General features: G+C 41.6%; 1 protein-coding gene across 2 annotated transcripts in view; it reads right to left on the reverse strand.

Moving 5' to 3' along the window:
- Positions 1–23,430, reverse strand: part of USP13 (ubiquitin specific peptidase 13) — a 128,674-nt gene that overhangs the window by 1,962 nt on the left and 103,282 nt on the right. Inside the window, exons 20-21 of one of the 2 annotated variants that reach the window (XM_036115933.2) lie at positions 16,804–16,888; positions 10,056–15,124 (exon numbers count right to left, since the gene is read on the reverse strand). In XM_036115933.2, coding sequence (XP_035971826.1) covers positions 15,031–15,124; positions 16,804–16,888 — 179 coding nt within the window. In that variant the 3' untranslated portion in view covers positions 10,056–15,030. Of the gene's footprint in view, positions 1–10,055; positions 15,125–16,803; positions 16,889–23,430 lie in introns of those variants that run through there. The other variant, XM_036115935.2, reaches the window with a different exon arrangement.

Genomic DNA, 23,430 nt, shown 5'->3' on the forward strand with positions numbered 1-23,430 from the left:
GGCCTCGAGGAAACACAAAACCACAGGTCCTTGAAGTTTAGTACGTTATAACAACAGAGAGTTTTTATAAAGCTTACAAGGACAAAGAGTTTATAAAGTTTATAAGGACAAAGAGTTGAGGGTCCAATGGTGTGCCAAGCTTTCGTCTTCATTGTCGACGCTCACTTGGCAAAGTGATGCCCCCGGCTGGACAGCAGGAGGCAGAGACACATTATGGCATCCACCACTGGGCAATAGTGACAACCCAGCCTTTGCCTACTTCCCTCCAGTCTCAGAAGCAAAGTTCAACCATATTTTCAAGAATATTCTTTAGAATTTTAGAATCCTAGAATTCAGTCTAGGAAGGACTCTGGGGGCCAGCCTCCAAGTTCATGGCAGCTGCCTGCTTAGATATCCCCGATAGAAGAGCATCCATTCTCTGCATGTTCGTCCTCCCAAGTTCTGTGCATTCACTGGCTGGCGAGCTGATTGGCATCCATCATAGTCCATTAGGAGCCTCCGAACACAGGATTCAAAGCAAACTTTACAGGTTTCTGTTTATGATGCCATTCTATACTTTCAACAGTAACTGAATTTGCAGTAGTAAACAACAGGCTGTTTTCTTAGCTTTCTTTTCTTAGGATACTTTGATTTAATTTGATTGTTGATAAGATGGTGGAAAATTTAGCAGACCAAGTTTTATTTTGCTGTCAGAATACAAAGTGACTTCAGGGGAGAGTAGACAATTTTCCATTCCCATCATAATTTGATAATTTGCAGAACATTCAGTAGGACTTTCTTCAGTATAACTAGTGTCCATCAGAACCAAGATTTTCATAGTCGGTTGCCTGTCAGGAAGTGCAGAGCTATTGCCCATTTTTTCAACATCAACAATATTTTTAAATAAAATTAAGTAAAAACAGTTACTAAAAAACAAGTGAAAGTTTATAGAAATCAGAGCACCCCAAAAATTAGTAAGATTATAGAACAGTCTTTATTGTATACATTTTTAAAGTATACACACATTCTTTTAAGGCAGAACTGTTTTGGGTATTTTACCCTGGTGGTGCGAAATTGACATTTAAATTACTTTTTTCCATTTCAAAGGGCAAGGTGTCCTGGATTCCTTTCTGAGGCGCCTGGGAAGGCTTTGAGTTTCTTTTTTCTTGTATTACTAAGTAAGCAAGCCTAAGATGTCTTAGAGTATGCTACTCTTTTACTAGAATGGCCATTCAGTTGCTTAGATGTATCTTTCAAGAACTGATTTCCCTAGTAGATTGGAGGAAAATTCAGAGAAAGCCAGTGCTCATTGCTGGATTTCAAAATATGTTATAGCTATGTCTAGTGGGCTATTTCCATGTGCTGCTGTACTTTAACAGTGGGGAGGAGGTAGAGGGGTAAGGAAGAGAAGAAGGAGTAAAGCATCCCCTTACTGGGTCAATCACACTGACTCATCATTCCCTTTGCTTTCTCTGAAGATCATTTCCCATGACTCCTGGAAAGAAAGGCAGATCTTGTCCACCAGGAAACTTTAACCAAAAACTAGGAGCTCTGCTTTCTCAGCCAATCTGCATTTCAACTAGAATGGCCAATTAGTGATACTTAACCAGGTTGGAATGTCCAGGACACACTCACTTTCAGAGTTTTATGCCACTCTTCTTTACTGTAAAGAGAACTATTGTGTTGAATCTGGGTCCATGTCTAGATACTCAAACTAGATAAATCTTTCTAGCATATTCTTGCTATACAAGCAAGACTTGAACCCAACTATAGCTAGTCCCACATATAACAGGAGCTCCTAAACTCTGTCCCATAACCTTTATCCATGAGTTCTTTGGGAATAGAGAGAAAACAAGATGGTCATTTTGTGTCCCTTCCTCATTTGCCCCGAATCAGTTCCACAAGCCTGGACTGCACTTTAAGTTAGTTGTTGCTGTTGTTTTATACCTTGAAATGACTCTAAAAGCATTCTAGAAACAGGGTATTCTGAAGGCTTAATTCGTGTGCCATCTTTTTGAGGCCCCATATTTTAGAAATTATTAAACATGCACACACATGATTTCAACTTTGTAAAATAATTTCAAATTCATTCCCTTTCCAGGTTTTATTGCACAGTTTCCCTGTCATCTCAGTATTTATAGAACTGGTTGAAATTAAACTGTTTTGAACTAAGAAGTAGATATATATATTTTTTTAAAGAGTGTTCATAGATGAACTCTGGCATAAGGTTTGTAAAAAGGCAATTTTTAAAAAATAAAACATATAACCTCAGGTACAAAATAACGCATGCATTAGTACTTAACAAATTTGCCTACTCAAATATTAACCAAAGCATGCAAGATAAACTTTACTGAATGTAAATTTACCCAGTGCATGATTAAGTCTCATAGGTTAGCTTACTTTTCCTTGCTTCTGAACAAGGAAGCATTTTCATGAACTTTGTGTTAAAGTCATACTATTTGCTTTTAGTATCTTATCCTCGAGACTGTTTTAATGCTATCACACTGAACTTTACAGATATTCACATGTCTGGCGTATGCAGTGTTGTAGCCAGTGCCAATGAATCTACTGAGAAATCCAGGTACTTAGACATCCAAACGAGTTTTAAAAAAACAGTTGAGGCACAACAGATCCAAAACTCTAACAAAGTCCTTGTGTCTGAATGCTACTAAACAAAATTGTGTTGACTGCCTCCATACAGTTTTGGGTTCTAAATTCTGAATAGTGCATTTCAAATATTTTCTAAAATTCAGGAATAAGTTAGAAATACTGACATTCTAAAAAAGGTGGGGAGGTTGGGGTCATGTCAGGCACATGAAAACCATTCATAAGGCAAAGTGGACATGGGGACTTAATTTCCACAAACGTTACATAGTGAGTGTGTGGGGTGTCACACCATTGTCCTCAACATGGCCCTATTTGTATGATAAATCAGTGAGCTATGTCTAAAAACACTGAAATTCAGGGATGGTGAGGTGATTTCATGGTCACTCAGAACCACCTTGGAAGTCCTCTCACTGCTTTTTTCTGTAACCCTTGCTTTATGAAAAAAATACGGGCAAGAAGACCAGAAATGAAGGGAGCAAAACTCAGTAAGACAAAGTTGGGGGGCGGTCTTCTGTTAGTAACAGCTTTGTCACCATCCCATATACCCCCAAACACAGACCTATAAGCTCAAAGACAGAAATCCTCAAACATGCAGCAAAGACTTGTGAGGAGGCATTAAACAGTTAAGAGGGAAAAACCCAGAAAATTAAAGTGTGAGGTTTAACAAACTCTCACGTGGTAAAATAGCCTTGAATAAGGTTTCCACTACCGGCAACTTCTGCAGAAATCCCAAAATAATGCACTCTGGAGACAACTGTTTTCTCAGGACCTGCTCTACCAGAGAAAACCAACTTGAAATGAGCAGAGTGTGGTAACAAAATCCAGCCAGACTCATTGAGACACTTTCAGAAACCTGCACTCAAAACAATATTAAGATGAAAAAAGGAACAGCAGGCCATTCATTGCTCAACAATAAAGTGTGTCTTTTTTTTTAATTCGAATTTCTTGGAGAGGGGAAATGGTATGACGAAAAAAAATAAAATAAAATGGTAAGAGATATACATACACACTCAACTAGGTAGTTTGGCGTTTTCACTGAGATGGAAAAAATTTGCCTAGATACCATAAAAGAATTGTGCAATGTGAGAAATGTTCATGATTGAATACGTTGCCAGTAGCTAAAGGAAAAAAAAGCAAACCTAAATTTTTACTGGTGTCCTTTCAATTTCCCCCATATCACCTCACTCAAACCCTCTTCAACTTTCATTGCCCAGGTTTGTTTACATTGGTTGGAAAAAAAACCTGATTAATTTAATAAACTTTTTACAAACTATAACAAGCATTTATTAACTATTTAGAAAAGACGTTTCTATACATTTTGTATATCTATGAATATTGCATATCTAGTCTAACCTAAAGATATTGAGACAAATTCTTCTGTGATGCTTCTTTATGCTCAATAATGTTTAAAATCTTGGGATTTCATTTTTAAGCTGAAATAGGTAACAAACACAAAATTTAACTTTAAATGTTTACATTGAGTTTTTAAATTAAAACCGACCCAAATTAAGTGACCTATAGTAAATTAATGGCAATGGGGTGGGGTTGTAAAAGTTATGGGCATACTACGTGATAATGTATCTGTGTATTTAGTGAAATATTATGTATCATAGCACAACTCTGTTGGATATTAAGGCTTCATCTTAGTATTTCCCTGCATTGCTCTTTGAAATAAAACTACTACCATAAAAACAACCTCTTATCATATTGATGTGTTTAACTTAATCCTTTGGCTTATAATTTGCAAAGTACCAAGATTAAGGTAGTATTTTTGTACTATTATTGGAAGCATGCCTTCCCTTTTTCACATTACTAAATTGTATTTATATTTGTGCAATTTTAAACTATGTTTTCAAATAAACTTTGTCTGTGGCTTCAAGGTCTTTTGAGAAATCTTTAGAAATGGGATTTGGGGATCAGAACTGCTTCAAATCAAGTATAATCCAATTTGTACTACTGGTTAAAAAAAAAAAAAAGGTCTTTTATTGAGTATCACCACATATGATTTTGCATGAGTTATCTGGAAATTAAGAATGCATTTTTAGATATAAAACCAAACTTTAAAACCTTCCTCCTTTGTTAATTTTTTAAGAGTAAAATATTATTTAACCTGAAATTGGATTTTGTGATTTTTTTTTTTAGAATAAAAGTATTAAAATATATTTCAGTTTTAGGGTCTGGGGTTTTTTTTTCTTTTCTTTTCTTTTCTTTTCTTTTTTTTATCAGTCAATAAATATTTGAGATTCTACTATGTACGGGTACTGTTCTGATGCAGGTCAGTGGTAAGTAAATCAAATCAGACTTGCCCTTGGAAGCTTAGATTTCTGTGAGGGATCAACAAATACTTCAACAAATAAGAATGTCATGTGCCAAAAAGTGCTAGAAGAACAAGGCAAATAAGGTTTTATGAGAAAGACGGGTGGCTCCTTTATCTATGATGGTCGGGAAAGTTTTCTCCTAGGTGACGTTTGGGCTGAGCTTTGAACAAGAAACCAACCAAGTGGAGTTAGGAACAAGCGTTCCTGGCAGAGCCAAGAGCTAGCACAAGACGCCAAGGCAGGAAGGAGCTTGGTGTGTGTTCAAGGAGAAAGGAGTCCAGGGTGGCGGGGGCTGTGAGCTGGGCAGACTTTAAAGAGATGCCCTGGCAAAGCGGGAGATTGTCGGTGGCCTTCCCAGAGCACGTAAAGTGTAGATTTGCCCCCAAGCAGAGGAGGGATGCCATTGAGACAGAAGTTTCTGTTTCCAAAATGTTTACTAACGAAGGCTTTGAGTGGTGGGACTGATGATACAGGGAACAGGCTTGGGTGAAGAGAGCTACACAGGGAGACCGAGCACCCCCTTCTCCCTCTTCACTGCCCCCTCTTGGTAGAAGTCAGCCCTGAACCTTGGTGGAAGTTCATTTTCTCCTCTCTAAAAATCAAGCTGTACATCTTTCCTTCCCACTTCACTGATATTCTACCCAGTGGTGAATTGTGTCTCCTCTCCCTGCCCCTTGCATAACTCAAACCTTTCTTATGTCTCTTACCCCTTTTTAAATGAGAATCATATTAATTTCCTCAAACAGCTGCTTAACTCTATGTGTATACATAAAAGCAGCCCGAAGTTTGAAGTGTTCTTTACGTTTCTTTATAAGGCTCCTTCCGGTAATGCCTTACCTGTCCAGTACTTTAGGGCTCCCAAGGACTTGTGCATTTTTTTCCTTACTTGTACCTCATAATAAATAATGCTGCCTGGTAATCATCTTAATGAATCAGCACTTTGGGAACTGACAGTTAATTTTAGTGTTTTACTCTATGAAACTAAACCATTTGATTCTCAGCAGGCCCTCTGCCTGGGCTTAGAAGGGTGGAGACCAGGCAGTAAAGCCTTTCAGCCCAAGTTCCTTGAGAGGGAAAAAGAAAGGAAGCTAACATTTACTGAAACCTACCGGGTAGCAGATCTCTAGGCCATTGTTTCTACTATGCCATTTTAACCCCGAGGCACACTCAGGTCCTCTGCTTTTCCCCTACCAATAATGTATCCGGTCCATAATTAATATTACAGCAAATGATGAACATAATAGCAAAAACTGTGCCAGGTGAAAACAATCAATGTCTTACAGACTAAAAACTCACTAAAGATCACATCTACTACTAAAAAACTACAAAAACTAGCCCAGGAAAAAGTAGGCTTAAGAGAAATTACCAAGACGATGGCTAAGAGTGCTCATAGTAGTATTTGCTAAACTGATTTAAAAAAATGACAAAAGAACAAAATCTCGACAAAATTTAAATTTGCAAAATTTGACCTGGTAAAGGGGGACCTGGTGGAAACAATGGCTGCAAAAGGGAATCTGCAATAGCAAAAGTTATAATAGGGAAAATCTGATGAGGACCAAAAGCTGATGACTCAGACTTTCTCATAAAATTTACAGAACTGATCCCAATTAAACTAATTTCATTAAAATAGAAAGGAAAATGTAAAAGCCTAGAGAGAGTTCAACTAGATCACTATTTCACATGTTCTCCTCTCTCTTCCAACCTCCCATCTCCCCCACCCATGCTCCCTCCAAGCTGAGGATCTCACTTCTTACTTCCCTGAGCAAATTAAAGCAGGTAGGACAGAACCCTCAGACTCTCAGCACTCCATCTCCTCACAGCCACGGCTGCGCTCCTGTCTCTGCCTTCCTCTGTCCCCAGACAGGCTCCCCAGCCCCTGCCTAAAGTCAGCTCCCACTGGGCACCAGAATCCATCACCTCTTCCTGCTCAAGGGCGAGCAGACAGCAATTCTTACCTTTCCGTCCTACATCCTTAGTCTTGCACCTCCTATTTGACCATGTTATTTCTCATATTAAAAACAAAACCCTTTCTTGATCCCACCCACACCACTTCTTTGCTTCTCTTTGTAGCAAAATTCCCGGGGAGTTGTTGGCATTCATCTTCTGCAATTCCTGTCCTCCCAAACTGTCCCCATGGAGATCACCCATGGCCTCCAAGTTGATCAAACTTGCGGTCAACTCATCTGACTTAACCTATCACAGTTTATTGGACAGTTGATAAATTTTGCCTCTTTAAGACACCTTCTTCACTTGGCTTCCACTTCCAGGCACTGTTCTCTTGGTTTTTGCCCACCTTGGTGTTCACTCCTCTCAGTCTCCTTTGCTGGCTCATCTTCTCCTTGACTTCTAATATTGAGATACTCAGTCCCTGGACCAATTCTATTTCTTGTCTCTCTCCATTGGTGATTAGACCCAGTCCCTGGTTTAAATGTCATCTAGCTACTAACAACTCCCAATTTTGTATCTTCAGTCCAGACTTCCCTCTCAAAATCCAGAGTTGTATATCCAGCTTCCCACTCAACATCAACCATGGAGGTCTAATAGGCATTTTAAACCCCACACGTCCCCAACTGGACTTGTGATCATCTTTTCCCATCACCTTTCTTATCTTTGTTGATTGCAACTACATTCTTCAGTTGCGCAGAGCAAAAACTTTGAGGTCTTGCTTTGCTATTCTCACGCCCTCACATGCCACATCCTGCCCATCAGGAAATCCTACTGGCTTTACTTTCACATGTATCCAGAATCTGACCCTCCTTGCTACCTCCACTGTTACCACCCCATCCATGTGAGCCATCATCCTATCCAACCTTGCTTACCACAGTAGCCCCTACTTTTATCCTTGCCGTCCTATCATCTAATCTAGACAAAAACCATCTTCCTGGAACTTTGGTCAGATCAGATCATTGCTGTGCTCAAGACCCTGTAATGACTTCTGAGGGAACTCTAGATTCAAGTCCTTCCAATGGCCTCCTGGCTCAGGCAATCTGGCCTCTCTCCAAACTCCTTTCTCACTACTCTGCCCCTCGTTCCCTTCTTTCAAACCACACTGGTCCCCTTGCTGCTTCTCTGACATAATGGATATGCTCTCCCACCCTGGATTCTCTGCTCCAGTGAGTCCCTATGCCAAGCATATCTTTCCCCCAAATATCCATTTAGATGACTCCTCCACCTCCTTCAAGTCTTGGTTCAAATCTCACCTCCAAATGATGCCTTCAAAGAGTACCCTATTTAGTACCACAATCTGCACCTCCCACCCCCCTTCTGCTGTTCCTTTTTTTCCATAGCACATAATACCTTTTAACATATTATATAAGCTACTTATTTCTTGTTTAGTGTCTGGCTCTCCCTGCTAGAAAATAAACTCCACAAGGACAAAGAGTCATGTCTACTTTGTTTACTGATACATTCTAAGAAAAACAATGCCCAGCACATAGATGTTTAGTATTTACTGAATGATAAGCCATGCTATATAGATTAACAAAATAAATTGGCTTAATGAAATTATCTCTAGAAAAATGCTTTGGAAAAAAAAAGTCATTGATGTTGGTATAATTCTGATTCTTTAAAAAAAATTTTTTTTCTGGACTGAAACAAAGGGTCAAAACCTCCATAGGGTCAAAGTGCTATGGGGTTAAAATAGTGACATAAACTAGCACAGTAAAAATATCCTGTGCTACCAGACTGTTAGATGTTTTACATAACTCCTCTCATGTTTTATCATGCCCACTGCACAGATGCCAAGACTCTGCTTCAGGATATTAAGTGCTTAACAAAGTCACATAGCTAGTCTAGGCTTGAAACAGGATCTGAAGGCAAGTCTCTATGCCTCCACTCTTGCCATTTTATCACTCTGCCCCACCTCACCGAAAGACTTCCTAGTAGATTTTTAAATACTTGGTTGCATGAGGATGAGAATAACTCACTGTTTCCTATTAAATTTCCCCACTACAAATGGTTTGTCACTGACCACATTAGAGAAGCAGGACCTTAGGTTCAAACAGTGCATACACACACTGGTAAACACTTCCATTGGGCACAATGGGGCACAGCCAGTGAATGTGAGCAGCAGCTGGCTCACAAACATCATCCTAAAAACTTTCTAATTCTTGAGTCACAGGAAATCCCCCATCCCCATCATTTCCTTCTCTTCTCACCAAAACATTATGGCACAATGCTGATGCTGGTCATTTTACTTGGATTTTTAAAAATATATAGGTTGATTCTTTAAAAAATTTTAAGTATTGAATGGACATGTTTTAAGTAGTAAGAAGCATACCATATATGGAGGCAAAATAATGCCTCCTCCAGGATGTCCACACCCTAATCCCCAAAACCTGCGACTATGTAACCTTACATGGCAAAAAAGAACATTACAGATATGATTAATTTAAGGATCCTGAAATGGGAAGATTATTCCGGACTACCTGGGTGGGCCTAATGTGATCAAAAGGATCCTTATAAGAGGGAGCAGGAGAGCCAGTCAGACGCCTAGGACAGTGGAAGCAGACACTAGTAATGCCCATGTTGTTCGGAGACCACAAGCCAAAGAATGAGAATAGCCCCAGAAGCTGGAAAAGGCAAGGAATGGATTCTCACATGGAGCTTCCTTGCCAACACCAAGGTTTTAACTCTGTAAGACCCATTTTCAGACTTCTCACCTAATAAATGTGCTCTTTTGAGCTACTGAGTTTATGGTCATTTGTTACAGCAGCAATAGGAAACTTACACACCCTACAAACACGGTGCCACAGAAATGCTGAAATCCCTTGGTGCAACCAGCATTGGGTGTTCTTGCACCTGTGTTAGGGAAGCTATCAGCAAACTGAGAGTCACAGCACCACAGAAGGGTCCCAATCGACTCCAGTGTTCGACTTGACATCCAGTAGAGAAAGTCTAAAAGACATCAGACTCTTCCCCACCGTGGTCCCTCCGTCCCCCACAGAAGTAACATCTTGCACCATTGCTGACATTCCACTACCGATGGGAATGAGGCGGCCCTGGTGCCCGCACAAAGAAACCCTAAAAACAAAATAAAATTAGTCGCTGTCTCAAGTTACCTGTTCCACTGATGGATGAGAACCTGCAAAGGGCAGAATCCGTTTACTTGGCATCTTGCAAAAGAAAAAAGAGCCATAAAGGGACCTGAGATTGTGAGAATAGCTTTTAATTTTAAAACAACTGAAGCAATAAATCATCCATCTCTCTTTCCATCACAGGCAATGCTCTCCCAAAACAGTTGAGATATTTTAACAACAACTATGACTAGTGCAAAATAAAATAAATACAAACTCTTTCAGGAGCCAACATCAAAACCTGCTGGGCAGGTGGGCGCAGGCGACAAGTTCAGCCTCTGCCAAGGCCGATAGGAGCGGCAAGATCTATGCCGTATGTCCACACACCCAGCTCAGAACAGACCAAACAATACCTGGGGAGGGGAGACCACAAGAGAATGTTGCCTAAAGTGAAGCAAATATGCCCAGCACCCTCATGTTGCCAGCATCCTTGGCACGTGGAAGATGCCAGAAAAATAAGTGCAAAGTTAGCAGCTTCTAAGCAAAGCTGAAGGGACAGGGTTTGGGGGCTCATCTGCTTTTGTTTTTTAATTGGAGTCTTATACAAATTGGTTTTACACAGAAAAATCTTCTGTCTTCTGGGAGGCATTCTGTGCCTCACAGTGCTCCCGACTCCAGCGAAAATATGTGTGCTGCTTCTCTCTGGATGCTTGGGAGAAGGACCTGCCACACGTGGCACCTCACTGCCTACCCCGCGCCATCTAGCGTCTGCAGCAGCGCTGTCCCATACAGGTGTAACGCAAGCCGTGTGGGTTACGTTTTTGGGAAGCCATATTAAAAAAAGATAAAAAGGAGTAAGTGAAATTCTAATAATGCCTTATTTATCTAAAATATTGTCATTTCAGCATGTAGTCAATATAAAATATGGATGAAATGTTTCACATTCCCTTTTTTTGGTACCAAGCCTTCAAAATCTGGTGTGTATTTTACGTGACCAGCACAATCTCGATTTGGACAAGCTCAATTTCAAGAGGTCATGAGCAATATGTGGCTACTGACAACTGCACTAAATAGCACAGACCAAAGAATTAAAAAAAAAAAAAAAACTCTTTCAAGACGATTTACAGAGTAGGGAATCTTCACGGCACTGGGTAGGTGATCTTATACGCCAACTTAAGAGTACAGACTCTTACTCTGTAACCTAGATTTCTGACCTCAGTAAAGGGTGGAATCACATTTCATCTGATCCTATTCCCTAGTCCTGCTCGTCACCTGCCACCTCCCCAACACTACACAGATGATGTGATTTAGCAACAGTGACGCCTACAAGAGGAAAAGACATCCTTTCTATGATAGGTAACTTTCTCCGCACTCATTTGGGGATCCTAGCTATAACTGAATTAGAGTAAGAAAATATTCTATAAATGTTACAGATTTAGCTGAAAGTGGGTCTGAGGTTTTTCATCACGGGAGGTGTTTTACATAGATTTTTCATTTTTGAAGGGGATGGAAACAAGGTATCTCATGGACTGAGAGGTGAAGAGTTTCAAGAATGGGGGGAAAGTAATATAATTACCCAAGAATGTGCGCAGAGAGGTTAAGGTGGAGACACTTTTAAAAATGATGCAGCTTAGGGCACCTGGGTGGCTCAGTCGTTAAGCGTCTGCCTTCGGCTCAGGTCATGATCCCAGGGGTCCTGGGATCGAGCCCCACATCAGGTTCCCTGCTCCGCGGGGAGCCTGCTTCTCCCTCTCCCACTCCCCCTGCTTGTGTTCCCTCTCTCGCTGTGTCTCTCTCTGTCAAATAAATAAAATCTTTAAAAAAAAAAATGATGCAGCTTATAAGCTGGGGCGTATGAACTGCAACAAACCAACACATTACAACTAACCTCTCTGGGATCCCTCACATCCCACATGTCTGGCCCAGGAGTAACCACAGGAAAATAAAAATAGAATCGAATGTTAGGGCAGGAAGGGACTTCTGAGCTTATCCAGCCTAACGCACTAATTGTAAAGAAAAGGCCCAGAGAGGTAAGGGGCCCGGGGCACTGGGGTGAAGTCGGGCCCCAAGCCAGGTGCTCTCCGTGGGACAAGTGAGGCTCCGGCCAGTTCAGGTCATGGGGATAAACGATGTTGGGGGTCACAGGCTCAAGCGACTTGTGGTAGGCTTCTTATAGCCCAAAGTGAGCGCGGAACAATGGCAGGCACATTCTCTTATAGTTGAAAGAAAACAGCCAAGTCAATTCAAAACACGAAGCAATGCTGATGTGAAGTGGCATTAAAACATGATTCTTCCGATAGTCCTTTCTGCATGCTTTTTTCCCTTAAAAAAAAAAAAAATCCCAATCTGAACCAAACTGGATTTCTGATTAGTTATATGGGCACTTAGATCAACTGACAAAATAAAAACTTTGATACATTTTCCAAAGACACATTCATTGGGATTCTACACAAATGGATATCAAAAGATATTTACAGAAAAAAAAATGCACTCTTTCACACATATACCCACACACAGTGAGAATTTCACAATTATACCACCACACCTCACACAGAGGACTCCTCACAGGCTGATAATCAGTTGACAAAATCCACACGTTATTCCAGTTTCCAGTCACAAGTAATCTCGTCAACATATGTGTGTAAAATGAAGCAGTATGTTCCAGACTTTTATTCCAGGGAAACCTGCCTTGTATATATTAAGGTATACATATAAATACACTTTTAAGCAAGAAAGAAACCCATTATTTGCTCCAGTTTTTCCCCAACTCTCAATCTGAAATAAAGAATAGCACATATACAAAACTTTGCCTTGTAGAAATAGCCCTTTGTTTTGTGAGGCAGGAAAAAAAGGCAGCCACAGTATACTTTCTTACAATATGTTAGGCATCGGAAGGGCTAAGTTTATTTTTCTACTTAACAAAATTAAATAACGTATAGCCTATAGTCTCATACTGATTTTACACCATTTTGCAAAGTTTTATTACAAAATTTTTATTTTGTTCAAAATACACATGCTATCTTTGTCCACATTTCACTCCAAATCCCCAATATCCACCCCCCCACCCCTGAAGAAGGCCTTCGCTTTGTAATAGCGTTGAAAAGAAGTCATTTTTGATGCGTGTTTGACGTCATTATTCCATGACACTCAGCCCTCAGGAGGCTGGATTTTTTAAGGCTGCTTAGTGTGGGGATTTCTACAGGAGTCCGAGACTCATGTGACAGAGTGGAGCTGCTTTAGGATATCCGAATCAACATTAAAAGAGGACACCGGTGGGTACAACCGAGTAGAGACAGAATTACTGCATCATGAGCTCCCTCCTTATGCCAACTGCATTTGTTCCCAAATTGAAGAAAGCATCAGACGAGAGAAGGAGGGAGCACACTTTCCTAGGACCCACATGGCACCCCACCTGCTACTCTTTCACGAGTCATTGTATCAAATCTCACCATATCCTCAAAGCACAGCTGGCAAGAGAGAGCAGGTGTCATTGTGCAGATAAGGAAAGTGAGGCACAGGGAGGATGAGGGACTTGCCCAGCTAGGGGCAGCACCCAAGTCTCCGGGCTCTGGGCCTGGGGCACGGCGTCCCTCACACACACGGTGGAGCTGAACTCCCGGGAGAGGAGCCCTGATCATAACCGGAATCCTGACTCTTCACAACTCACCATGTCATAATCCACCGTCCATGTGGCATGTTACCCAGCTGGTTCTACTTAATTTTCCTACAGTTTCTAGAAAGATTCTTTCTACCAACCAAATGCCTGGTAAGCAGATTGCAATAGATCCTTCTTCATTTGACTGGACAATCTGAAATAGAAACTCCAGAGACCTTGGAATTCGGTACAGAGCTGTAGGAAGATGATAAACCAGGCTCGTGGCACTTTTTCATCACATTTGAAACTCTGATCTAATCCTAGGTTGCAACAAAAATACTGAGATACCAAAATGGAAATGATGGTCTTTCATAACGTCAGAAAAATTTACTTTGCACCTGAGGCCCTTAAGGTGCCCGAGATCAACTGCTAGTCGCAGCAAATAAGCAGCGAAGGCAAGTCAGGAGGTGATTAGCCAAGAGAGGGCCGAGAGGAGACTCTAGCCCCAGGAAAATGTAGAAACAGAGGCAGGCAAAGAGCGTGGGCACAAGAAAATTACAGACAAATTTGGGGCACTTTGTGTGATTCCAGGGAGTTGTTACATGTTATGGTAAGATTAGCTATTTTAACTAAAAATACATGCTATGCCTTAGCGGGAAGGGCTGCTGAGAAACAGAATTCATCTACCTTTGTTTGGCAAAGAACAATATTGTGCTGCTGTGGGCATCGACCTTATTCCACCAAATGTCCCAAACCCCGGTGAATTCTTGACAGCACTTAAAGGGACAACTCAGCCCTTTTTATGTGTGAAAATCTAAGTGGGGAGCCAATTTTTAAAACTGTTCCTGAGTTATAGTTTCTTTAAAATAGTTACTCGCTTTTCCCAGCTATGCTTAATACCAACTGCTTTAACCTTTAAAAACCAGCCCGGCACAGATTTCCTGGTTGACGATAACGATCTCACCCTCACGCATTCACACAATCACATCATGAATTTCGATACGATTAAATTAAAAATACCTTTCATTGCAGATGCTCTAATTTTCTATACATGGCTACGTCAGAAATTGTGTGTAATGAAAAAATTGTGTCACAAATAAAGCCCATCCCATTACTGATTTTCGATATGAAACAAAAATGGGCTTTTTGTTTATTGGGGGGGCGGTGAGGCCACACCACTGGCCCCCAAAGCATAATAGAGGGCTGGTGGCACATTCCCATTTTTTGGTGTGACAGTGGCAGATCCCCCACCAGCAATATAAATACTTTTTTTTAAATCATCCTCTCCTTGAACATTTATAAAAAGAAAAACTATCTACAGTAGTGTATCATCACTAATAGAAATTTCTTCCCAGTTCTATTTCAGAAGGCGTCAAATGATGTTCTTTAAATAAACTATAAATACCCCATGTATTCCTTCATGTCTGGCTGTCCCAACTTCTGCTCTTTTTTTTTTTTTTTTTTGGCAAATTAAAAAGGCGTGTGGCTTCCTCTCGCCAACTGGCGTGCCTGAGGCTCAGCGTGGCACCCTGTGGTAAAAGTACATGTAGCCCAGGTCCTTGGGGGGCCTTTCTGAGGCACACACTCTGTGGTCATTGTAGATCACCCACCTGAAAACAAAAGACAGAAGAACTCGATGGATTTCAGTCAGTCCCAGGAAGCTTGGCAGAAAACAAGTTACCGTACCATACTTCATCAAGATGTTTTAAGATAACCAAACTCAAGCCTGCTGTATAAAAAGAGAGAGTGCTAGTGGGAAATTGCAACTGCTTTTTTATTCTTGAGCTCAATCAAAAGGTAGTTACGAAAGGAGTCACCAAACATTTTAAACCCTTTGGTCTCAAAACCCCTTTTGTAGAAGTCCATAGATGGCCTCAGAAATTAAGTCAAAGAATCATGTACGACAGTGTTTATTTCAGCCTGAGGTATAAAACTAGGTCAAAATGAGAAGTAAAGAGCCATGCAAGTGAACTATCACACAACTATTAAAATACCTTCAAAGAATATTTGGTAAAGTGAGAAAATAATCACAATACAGTATGATGTGGGAAAAGGGTTAAAAAATTGTATGTGCTGTGTGCATACTTTAAGCCTTTAGAAAAGTTGTAAAGGTATATGTACATTTATATGTAGCATGTACATGTATACAGGCAGATCCTCTCTCCCAGTGCAAATAATAAAAGAGAAATGTGTTGAAACATAAACAATGATTATCTTTAGGCTTCCAAATGACATATTCCTTGTTATGTTTCTGCATTTTACAAATTCCTTACCATGAATTTTATTGCTTTTTGAATTATAATTAAGCTACTTTTCTTAAGTATTTTGAAAAGAGCATCATGCTTGATAATAAAAAGAATTTCCTATCAATCAAACACCTGTGCTCAACTATTTCATTAATCAAGTTCAGAAGACACTAAAAGGGGACACACCAAAAGGGAGCACAACCAAGTCCCTGGTGGGAACCGGTGTCTCCTGCAGTGTGTGGCACGGTGTGAGAGGTCAACGTCCCACCAGGACAGAGCAAGGTTCTAGGTTTCTCCAGTATCCACGGGGCTGAGCACGGCCTCAAGTAGGAGACTGAGCCTCCGGCTGCTCAGGGAGGGGAGCTCACAGAAGAGGAACCGGGGGGCTCTGTGGGGATCCAGCCCAAGGAGAAGGTCCTGAAGAGAGCAGCAGCCTTACGTCCCATCAGTGTCTCACTCCCAGCTCACCACAACCTAGCGATTCTACTTACGAAGCCAAGAAGCCTACTGCAAGGCCACAATAGGGCAAAACAGTGGATGTTTAAGGAAGCCAGATAAAACACGGGATATCCAGTCAAATTTATATAGCAGGGAAAGGAGAAATAATTTTGAGTATAAATACATTGCATGTAACATTTAAGATATGTTTATACTAAAAAGTTACTCATTGTTTACCTGAAATTCAAATTTAACAGGGCACCTGGTTTTCCTGTTTTGTGGGCTAAAACTGGCAACCCTGTGGAGGTCCCAAACATACACACATTCTACTGCAGGATGCATCTTTATTTTGGGAAGTCACTTGGGTATGATGGTTGAGAGTGGCTTTGAATACCAGCTCTGACATTACTGCTTCCGGGCTAAGTTCCCGCTACTCAGCTTCTCTGAGCCTCAGGGTCTTGATGTGTAAAATGGCTTTGAGAGTATATTCCTACAAAACCATCATGAGTACCAAATGGGGTAATATGTGCAACACCTACCTGAGAGCCTGGCACACAGTAGGTGCTCAATAAAACATAGACATCACTGATCTAAAAAAGACTCACCTTCCTTCCTTTTTAATGTGGCAAACATAATGGCCACTCATTGTAGATGTTCCCATGTGACTGATGAACGCAAATAATTCATACACTATGAAAGAAGAAACAACTCTGTTACGAGGCAGCATTTCTAGAAACCAACAGCACTTCTGATCAGAATTTAAAGGCAATAATGGTGCAACCCAGAAACTGTTTACATTGAAAGACAAAGTCTATTTACCTTGCTCTGCTGAGAACACACACCCCCACACACCCACCAACTTCAATCTGCAAATTCATAATAATACAGGACATAAACTATCCAAGTACAGCTGACATTTAATTCCTATCTGGAAGGGGACTAAAAACCCCACAGTCGAGTCTGGTGGCAGGGGGTCTAAAGGGGCAGTCCTGGCTCTGTCACTTTCAAGCAGCATGAGGATGGAGGAGCTGTTTCCTCTCTCTGAGCCCGTTTCTTCACAGAGATGAAAAATCCACCCACTTCACAAGGTTGTATAAAGCTTAAATGAGCAATTCAGACTAAAATACCATACAAATGTCAGGATTATAAGGAAGACAGCAGTCATTTATAGAAAGGGATAATGCTTCAGAATAGGCTTCTTGTGGTTTCTGACTTGCTCACAATAAACTATATGGGACCCAAATTCAGACTTTATTCTTTCTGAACAAGGAAATACGTAGCCTTCGAGTACAAGACCAATGTTTATTCTCTAAGAAGAATAAACCATCTAGCAGAGTATTCTGTACATACCCATTCTGAATGAATTTCAGCTTATGCTTGCCTGGCCCGGGCTAGACCTACACAACACAGAATGGATTCCATGGACCCACAGAGTGGATTCCATGGACCAACAGAGTGGGTACCAGTCCACTCGGCAAACTGTTACAGGCTATCGCGAGACAGGTATAGAAATTGAGCAAGGGCTTACAAACTTTCATAATAATATGTCTGTGGAATCTAACAAGGAAAAACATGGGCTTGCATATTCATTTTTCTCATGCTCTATTTTTATTCCATTTTTCAAAGTATTGTTTCTGGACAGACCCTTTCCCTCAACCTTCCCACTCTCATTCCTTCTCTCTCTTGCTGTTCACCCAGGCTCATCCATTTACTCAGCTGCGAGTCCCCACCCTACTCCCCCTTCACCACATCACACACTGCTGATCACCTCCTCCTTCCTCAAATATTTGCCCCGAGCACACAACCGTCTCTTGGTTGTCTAGCTGCCTCATTGGCTCCTCCTCATCTCCCTGACCTTTAAACATTGGTGACCTGGAGCTCAGACCGCAGACCTTTCTCTTCTCCATCCTGACTTTTTCTCTCTCTTCAGGTGATCTCATCTAGACTCATGGCGTTAAATTGAATTATTTTCTTAATTTCCTGAATGTTCATTGCTAATGCACAGAAATACAACTGAGGGACGCCTGGGTGGCTCAGTCGGTTAAGCGGCTGCCTTCGGCCCAGGTCATGATCCCAGGGCCCTGGGATCAAGTCCCCCATCAGGCTCCTTGCTCAGCAGGGAACCTGCTTCTCCCTCTCTCTCCCTCAGCTTGTGCTCTCTCTGTCAAATAAATAAAACCTTAAAAAAAAAAAAAAAAGAAAGAAATACAACTGAATTTTGTATATTGATCTTGTTTCTTACAATCTTGCTAAACCCATTTATTAGTTCTAATAGTTTCTAGTAGATTCCTTAGGATTTTCTATATACAAAATTGTATCATCTGCAAAAAGAGGTAAGTTATACTTCTTCTTTGCTAACCTGGATGCCTTTTATTTCATTTTCTTGCCTAATTGCCTTGGCTAGAATGTCCTGTTACAATGCTAAATAGAAATGGCAAGAGTGGGGGCGCCTGGGTGGCTCAGTTAAGCATTTGACTCTTGATCTCAGCTCAGGTCATGATCTCAGGGTCATGTGATGGAGCCCGTCAGGCTCCACGCTCAGCAGGGAGTCTGCGTGAGATTCTCTCTCTCCCTCTCCCTCTGCCCCTTGCCCCCCTCTCTCTCAAAAAAAAAAAAAAAGAAGAAGAAGAAGAAAAGGAAGGAAGAGAAAGAGAAAGAGAAATGGCAAGAGTGGACATCGCTGTCTTGTTCCTGATCTTTGGGGACAAGCATTCAGTCTTTCACCATTCCGCATGATATGAGCTGTGGGTTTTTTGTAGATGCTCTTCATCAGGTTGAGGAAGTTCCCTTTCATTTCCAGTTTGTTGGGCATTCTCTCCCCGGCCTTATCTATCTCAGTTAATGGTGATTCCATTCTTCCATTCAGGACAAAATCTTGGCTTCTGTCTCATATACATCTTTTATTTTTTTCTTCCTGGTAAACTTTTTTGAGTATAGTTGACATACAATGTTACATCAGTTTCAGGTTTTCTCATGCTCTTTACACACATCCAGTCCATTAGCAAATCCTGTCAATGTTTCCTTCAAACTATATCCAGAATCCAACCACTTCTTGCCGCCTCTACTAGTAATGTCTGATCCTAGTTACCATCATCACTTGTCTGAATTTTTACAACAACCCCCTATCTGGGCTTCCTGCTTCCTTCCTTCCCCTCTACTGACTATTCTCAATATGGCTATCACAGTGGTCTTTAAATGGAAGTCAAATTGTGGTTATTAGTGTTCAAAACCCTCCTGGTGGCATCCTGTATCTCAGAGTAAATTTTTCCTCTCACAATGGTCTAGGAAGCCCACCTCCTCCCACATCCCCCCTCATTTCACCCCAGCTACTCCAGCCTCCCCCTCACTCCACCCCAGCTACTCCCCTTCACTCCACCCCAGCTACTCGCCCTCTTCCCCTCACTCCACTCCAGCTACTCCCCGTCTCCCCTTCACTCCACCCCAGCTACTCCCCCTCTCCCCTTCACTCCACCCCAGCTACTCCCCCCTCCCCTTCACTCCACCCCAGCTACTCCCCCTCTCCCCTTCACTCCACCCCAGCTACTCTCCCTCTCCCCCTCACTCCACCCCAGCTACTCTCCCTCTCCCCCTCACTCCACTCCAGCTACTCCCCCTCTCCCCTCACTCCACTCCAGCTACTCCCACTTTCCCCCTCACTCCACCCCAGCTACTCCCACTTTCCCCCTTACTCCACCCCAGCTATCCTCCCTCTCCCCCCTCACTCCACCCCAGTTACTCCCACTTTCTGCCTCACTCCACTCCAACTACTCCCCCTCTCCCCTTCACTCCACCCCAGCTACTCTCCTTCTCCCCCCCACTCTACCCCACTACTTCCTCTCCCCTTCACTCCACCCCAGCTACTCCCTCTCTCCCTCACTCCACCCCAGCTACTCCCTCTCTCCCTCACTCTCCCCCAGCTACTCCCACTTTTCCCCTCATTCCACTCCAGCTACTCCCTCTCTCCCCCTTACTCCACCCCAGCAACTCCCCCTCTCTCCCTCACTCTACCCCAGCTACTCCCACTTTCTCCCTCACTCCACTCCCACTACTCCTGCCTCCCACCTCTACACTCATTGTTCCCTCTTTGAAAGTCTTCTTTCAGATGTCACAAGACTTACCCCTCACTTCACTGAAGTCGTGAATGAAATATCACCTCAGAGAGGCCTTCCTGCACCACCTTATAAAAAAGCAACTCTCCCTTCCACCCCAAACTTCACCCCTAACCCCCCCAACCTTGCTTTATTATTGTCCAGGTAGCATGAAGTTACTCCTGCCATGTCCATACTTACTTGTGTATTTATTTATTGTCTATCCCCTTTTATCTCTGTCTAGAATATAGCTCCATAAGGACAGGAAGTTGGTCTGTTGTGTTTACTGAAATATTCCTGGCACAGAGAATGGTGCTTAGCATGCAGTAGGCATTTCATAAGTATTTGTTGAATATATAAATAAATGTGTGAATTAGAGAATAACTCTGTTCACTCCATTTCTTCACCTGTTTTTATATCATCTTACATTGTATATATTTTATAAACCACCTACCAAAGTATAAATTGGATTATAAGTTAGTAAAATAATTATTAAAAAAGAAATGACTCAGAAGGGATTGTTTTTCCCATCATTAAGTTTTTGTTGCTGTCATATCAATTGATGACAAACAAACAAACAAACCCAAGTTTAAAATCAGAAACCAGGCAAAAACAATTGTGAATGACAATAATTTTGCCTGGTAATTATTTTCTTACATAGTGACCCAGGAACCCTATGCTGGCATGCCCTACCTGTTGTCCTCCAACACTAAGAACCTGTAAGCAAAAGAGAGTGTGGGCAGAGAACTTTTCATGTTTCTTGACCCTGGTTGGTTTTTAAAACTCTTTTGGAATCATTCTGTATCACAGCCCAATTCTTCAGCTTGAGATATACAGTATTGGTCTCCTGAAATGAAGCTGCTCTCTTAGAGTTTTCATGAAATAAAGAAAAGGACCCCAACCAAGGCTTCCCCCCACCATGGAACTGTTCCCCAAAACAATGACTTAAATAACTGAACAGACTCTTTAATGAGCATTGCCCACATTAAGCCCGGGTCATACAATGAAACACGGCTTAGATACCAACACAAAACAAGTAGACAGAGAAAGGGACAGATCCATGCATTCCACATGCCCAAACATGTCATTAAGCCCCCCAAGGCATTCAATATATACTCAGAATCATAAAAATGAATTAAAGAAAAAAAAGATTAGCATAAATCTTAGTCCTATAATTAAAATTAACCATGTTTATCAATACAAGCAACCACCCTATGCATTATTCAAGATCTCCTGCTGGAACCAACAGCAAAAGAGAGCATCTCTCTCAACACATTTGCAAAAACTCAACAGGTAAGAAATCTCAATTAATATTTGCTTCCAAAGGGAAAGTGAAGGTGAGTAAACCCAACAGGGAAGCTACTGCTGATTCTTCTCCAAGTTCCCAGAGGCCCCCTTCTAAAAAAACAGCATCAGCGTACACACTCCCAAAAGATGTGCAGACCCCTCTTCACATAGATAGAAAAAGCAGTTGGAAGCAAGGCAAATCATTTTTTTATTTTTTTATTTTTTTTAAGAGTTTATTTATTTGTGAGAGAGAGAATGAGAGACAGAGAGCATGAGAGGGAGGAGGGTCAGAGGGAGAAGCAGACTCCCCACTGAGCAGGGAGCCCGATGCGGAACTCGATCCTGGGACTCCAGGATCATGAGCTGAGCCGAAGGCAGTCGCTTAACCAACTGAGCCACCCAGGCACCCCAAATCATTTTTTTAAAAGATTTTATTTATTTATTTATTTTGAGAGAAAAAGTGTGTGAGCGCAGGGCAGAGGGGCAGAGGAGACAGAGAGAATGTCTCAAGCAGACAGGAGCCCGACACTGGGCAAGATCGCATGACCCCAAGATCATCACCTGGGCTGAAACCAAGAGTAGGACACTTCACCAACTACACCACCCAGGTGCCCCCAAATCATTTTTAAAATGCTGACCTGCAACAGAGAAACTTTTAAAGTATGTCAAAAAGCTGGACAACCACCATATCCCTTTAGAAAGCCAGAATTAAACAGGGCCTGAAACTAGCACCTTTGCCCCTCATTCCCTCTCCCAACTAAACCTGTCCTTTTTTGAATGTAGGAAAATGGTTCCAACCTTTCTAATATGCAGAATTTTTTCATATCAAAATTTTACCACCCCCACCCCTACCCAACAAAACAGCAATTGTGCTCTGATTTTATTCTTTGAGAAAGCACTGTCAGAAAACGGATGTGACCCTTGGAAAACAGAAGAAGCAGGCAGCCTGTCCTTTCATGTCCTATGGAGGAACGGCCACCCGAGGACTGTCCAGGGTAGGGGTTGGCATACTGCAATGACTCATAAGCCAAATCCAGCCCATAGCCTACTTTTGTACCACCCAGGGGAAAGGGGAGGAGGAGAGGGAAAAAAAATATGAGATGACATGACTATGGCCCACAAAACCTGAAACATTTACAATCTGGCCCTTTAGAGGAAAGGTATGCTGGGCCCTGGTCTAGAGGGATGAAAGTTCATCTCACTTCTTGCTATTTTTTTTTTTTAAGATTTTATTTATTTTTGCAAGAGAGAGAGTGAGCAGGAGCAGGGAGAGGGGTAGAGGGAGAAGCAGACTCCCAGCTGAGCAGGGAGCCCGATGCGGGACTCGATCCCAGGACCCTGGGATCATAACCTGAGCCGAAGGCAGACGCTTAAGCAACTGAGCCACCCAGGCGCCCTTACTGCTTACTATTGATTAAAGGTCCCAGACTTAGTCAAGTTACTCATTAACTTGTAGATTCTTGTTTAGTAAAGATAGAAAAAATTTCTGTCCAGTAGAACATATAACCTCAAGGATTTATGATCCGGAGACATGAATTTTATATTTAACTCAGCAATCAAATTATCTTTAATTATCCTAGCTTCTCAGATGCTTTGAACCGGTAATAACAACTAGGTGGTTCCCTCATTAATTAACGAGTCAAAGAAAATCTGTGATTTGTGCTCAGTTCAGATGTACCTGAGAATCATGATTTTACCTTTTTTGAAAATTAGAGTTCGACAACACATAATGACCTAAAGCAGCTCTAGATTCAGGAATGCAGTTCAATTAATTTGTATTTTATAAACCCTATAGCATCTATATATATTTGAAAAGCAGTAGTATCTTGTAAGGGTGCGACACATTATTTAGTCAGC

The sequence above is a fragment of the Halichoerus grypus genome, chromosome 1 (assembly GCF_964656455.1).
Source record: "Halichoerus grypus chromosome 1, mHalGry1.hap1.1, whole genome shotgun sequence".
In the NCBI taxonomy this organism is placed as follows: Eukaryota; Metazoa; Chordata; class Mammalia; order Carnivora; family Phocidae; genus Halichoerus; species Halichoerus grypus.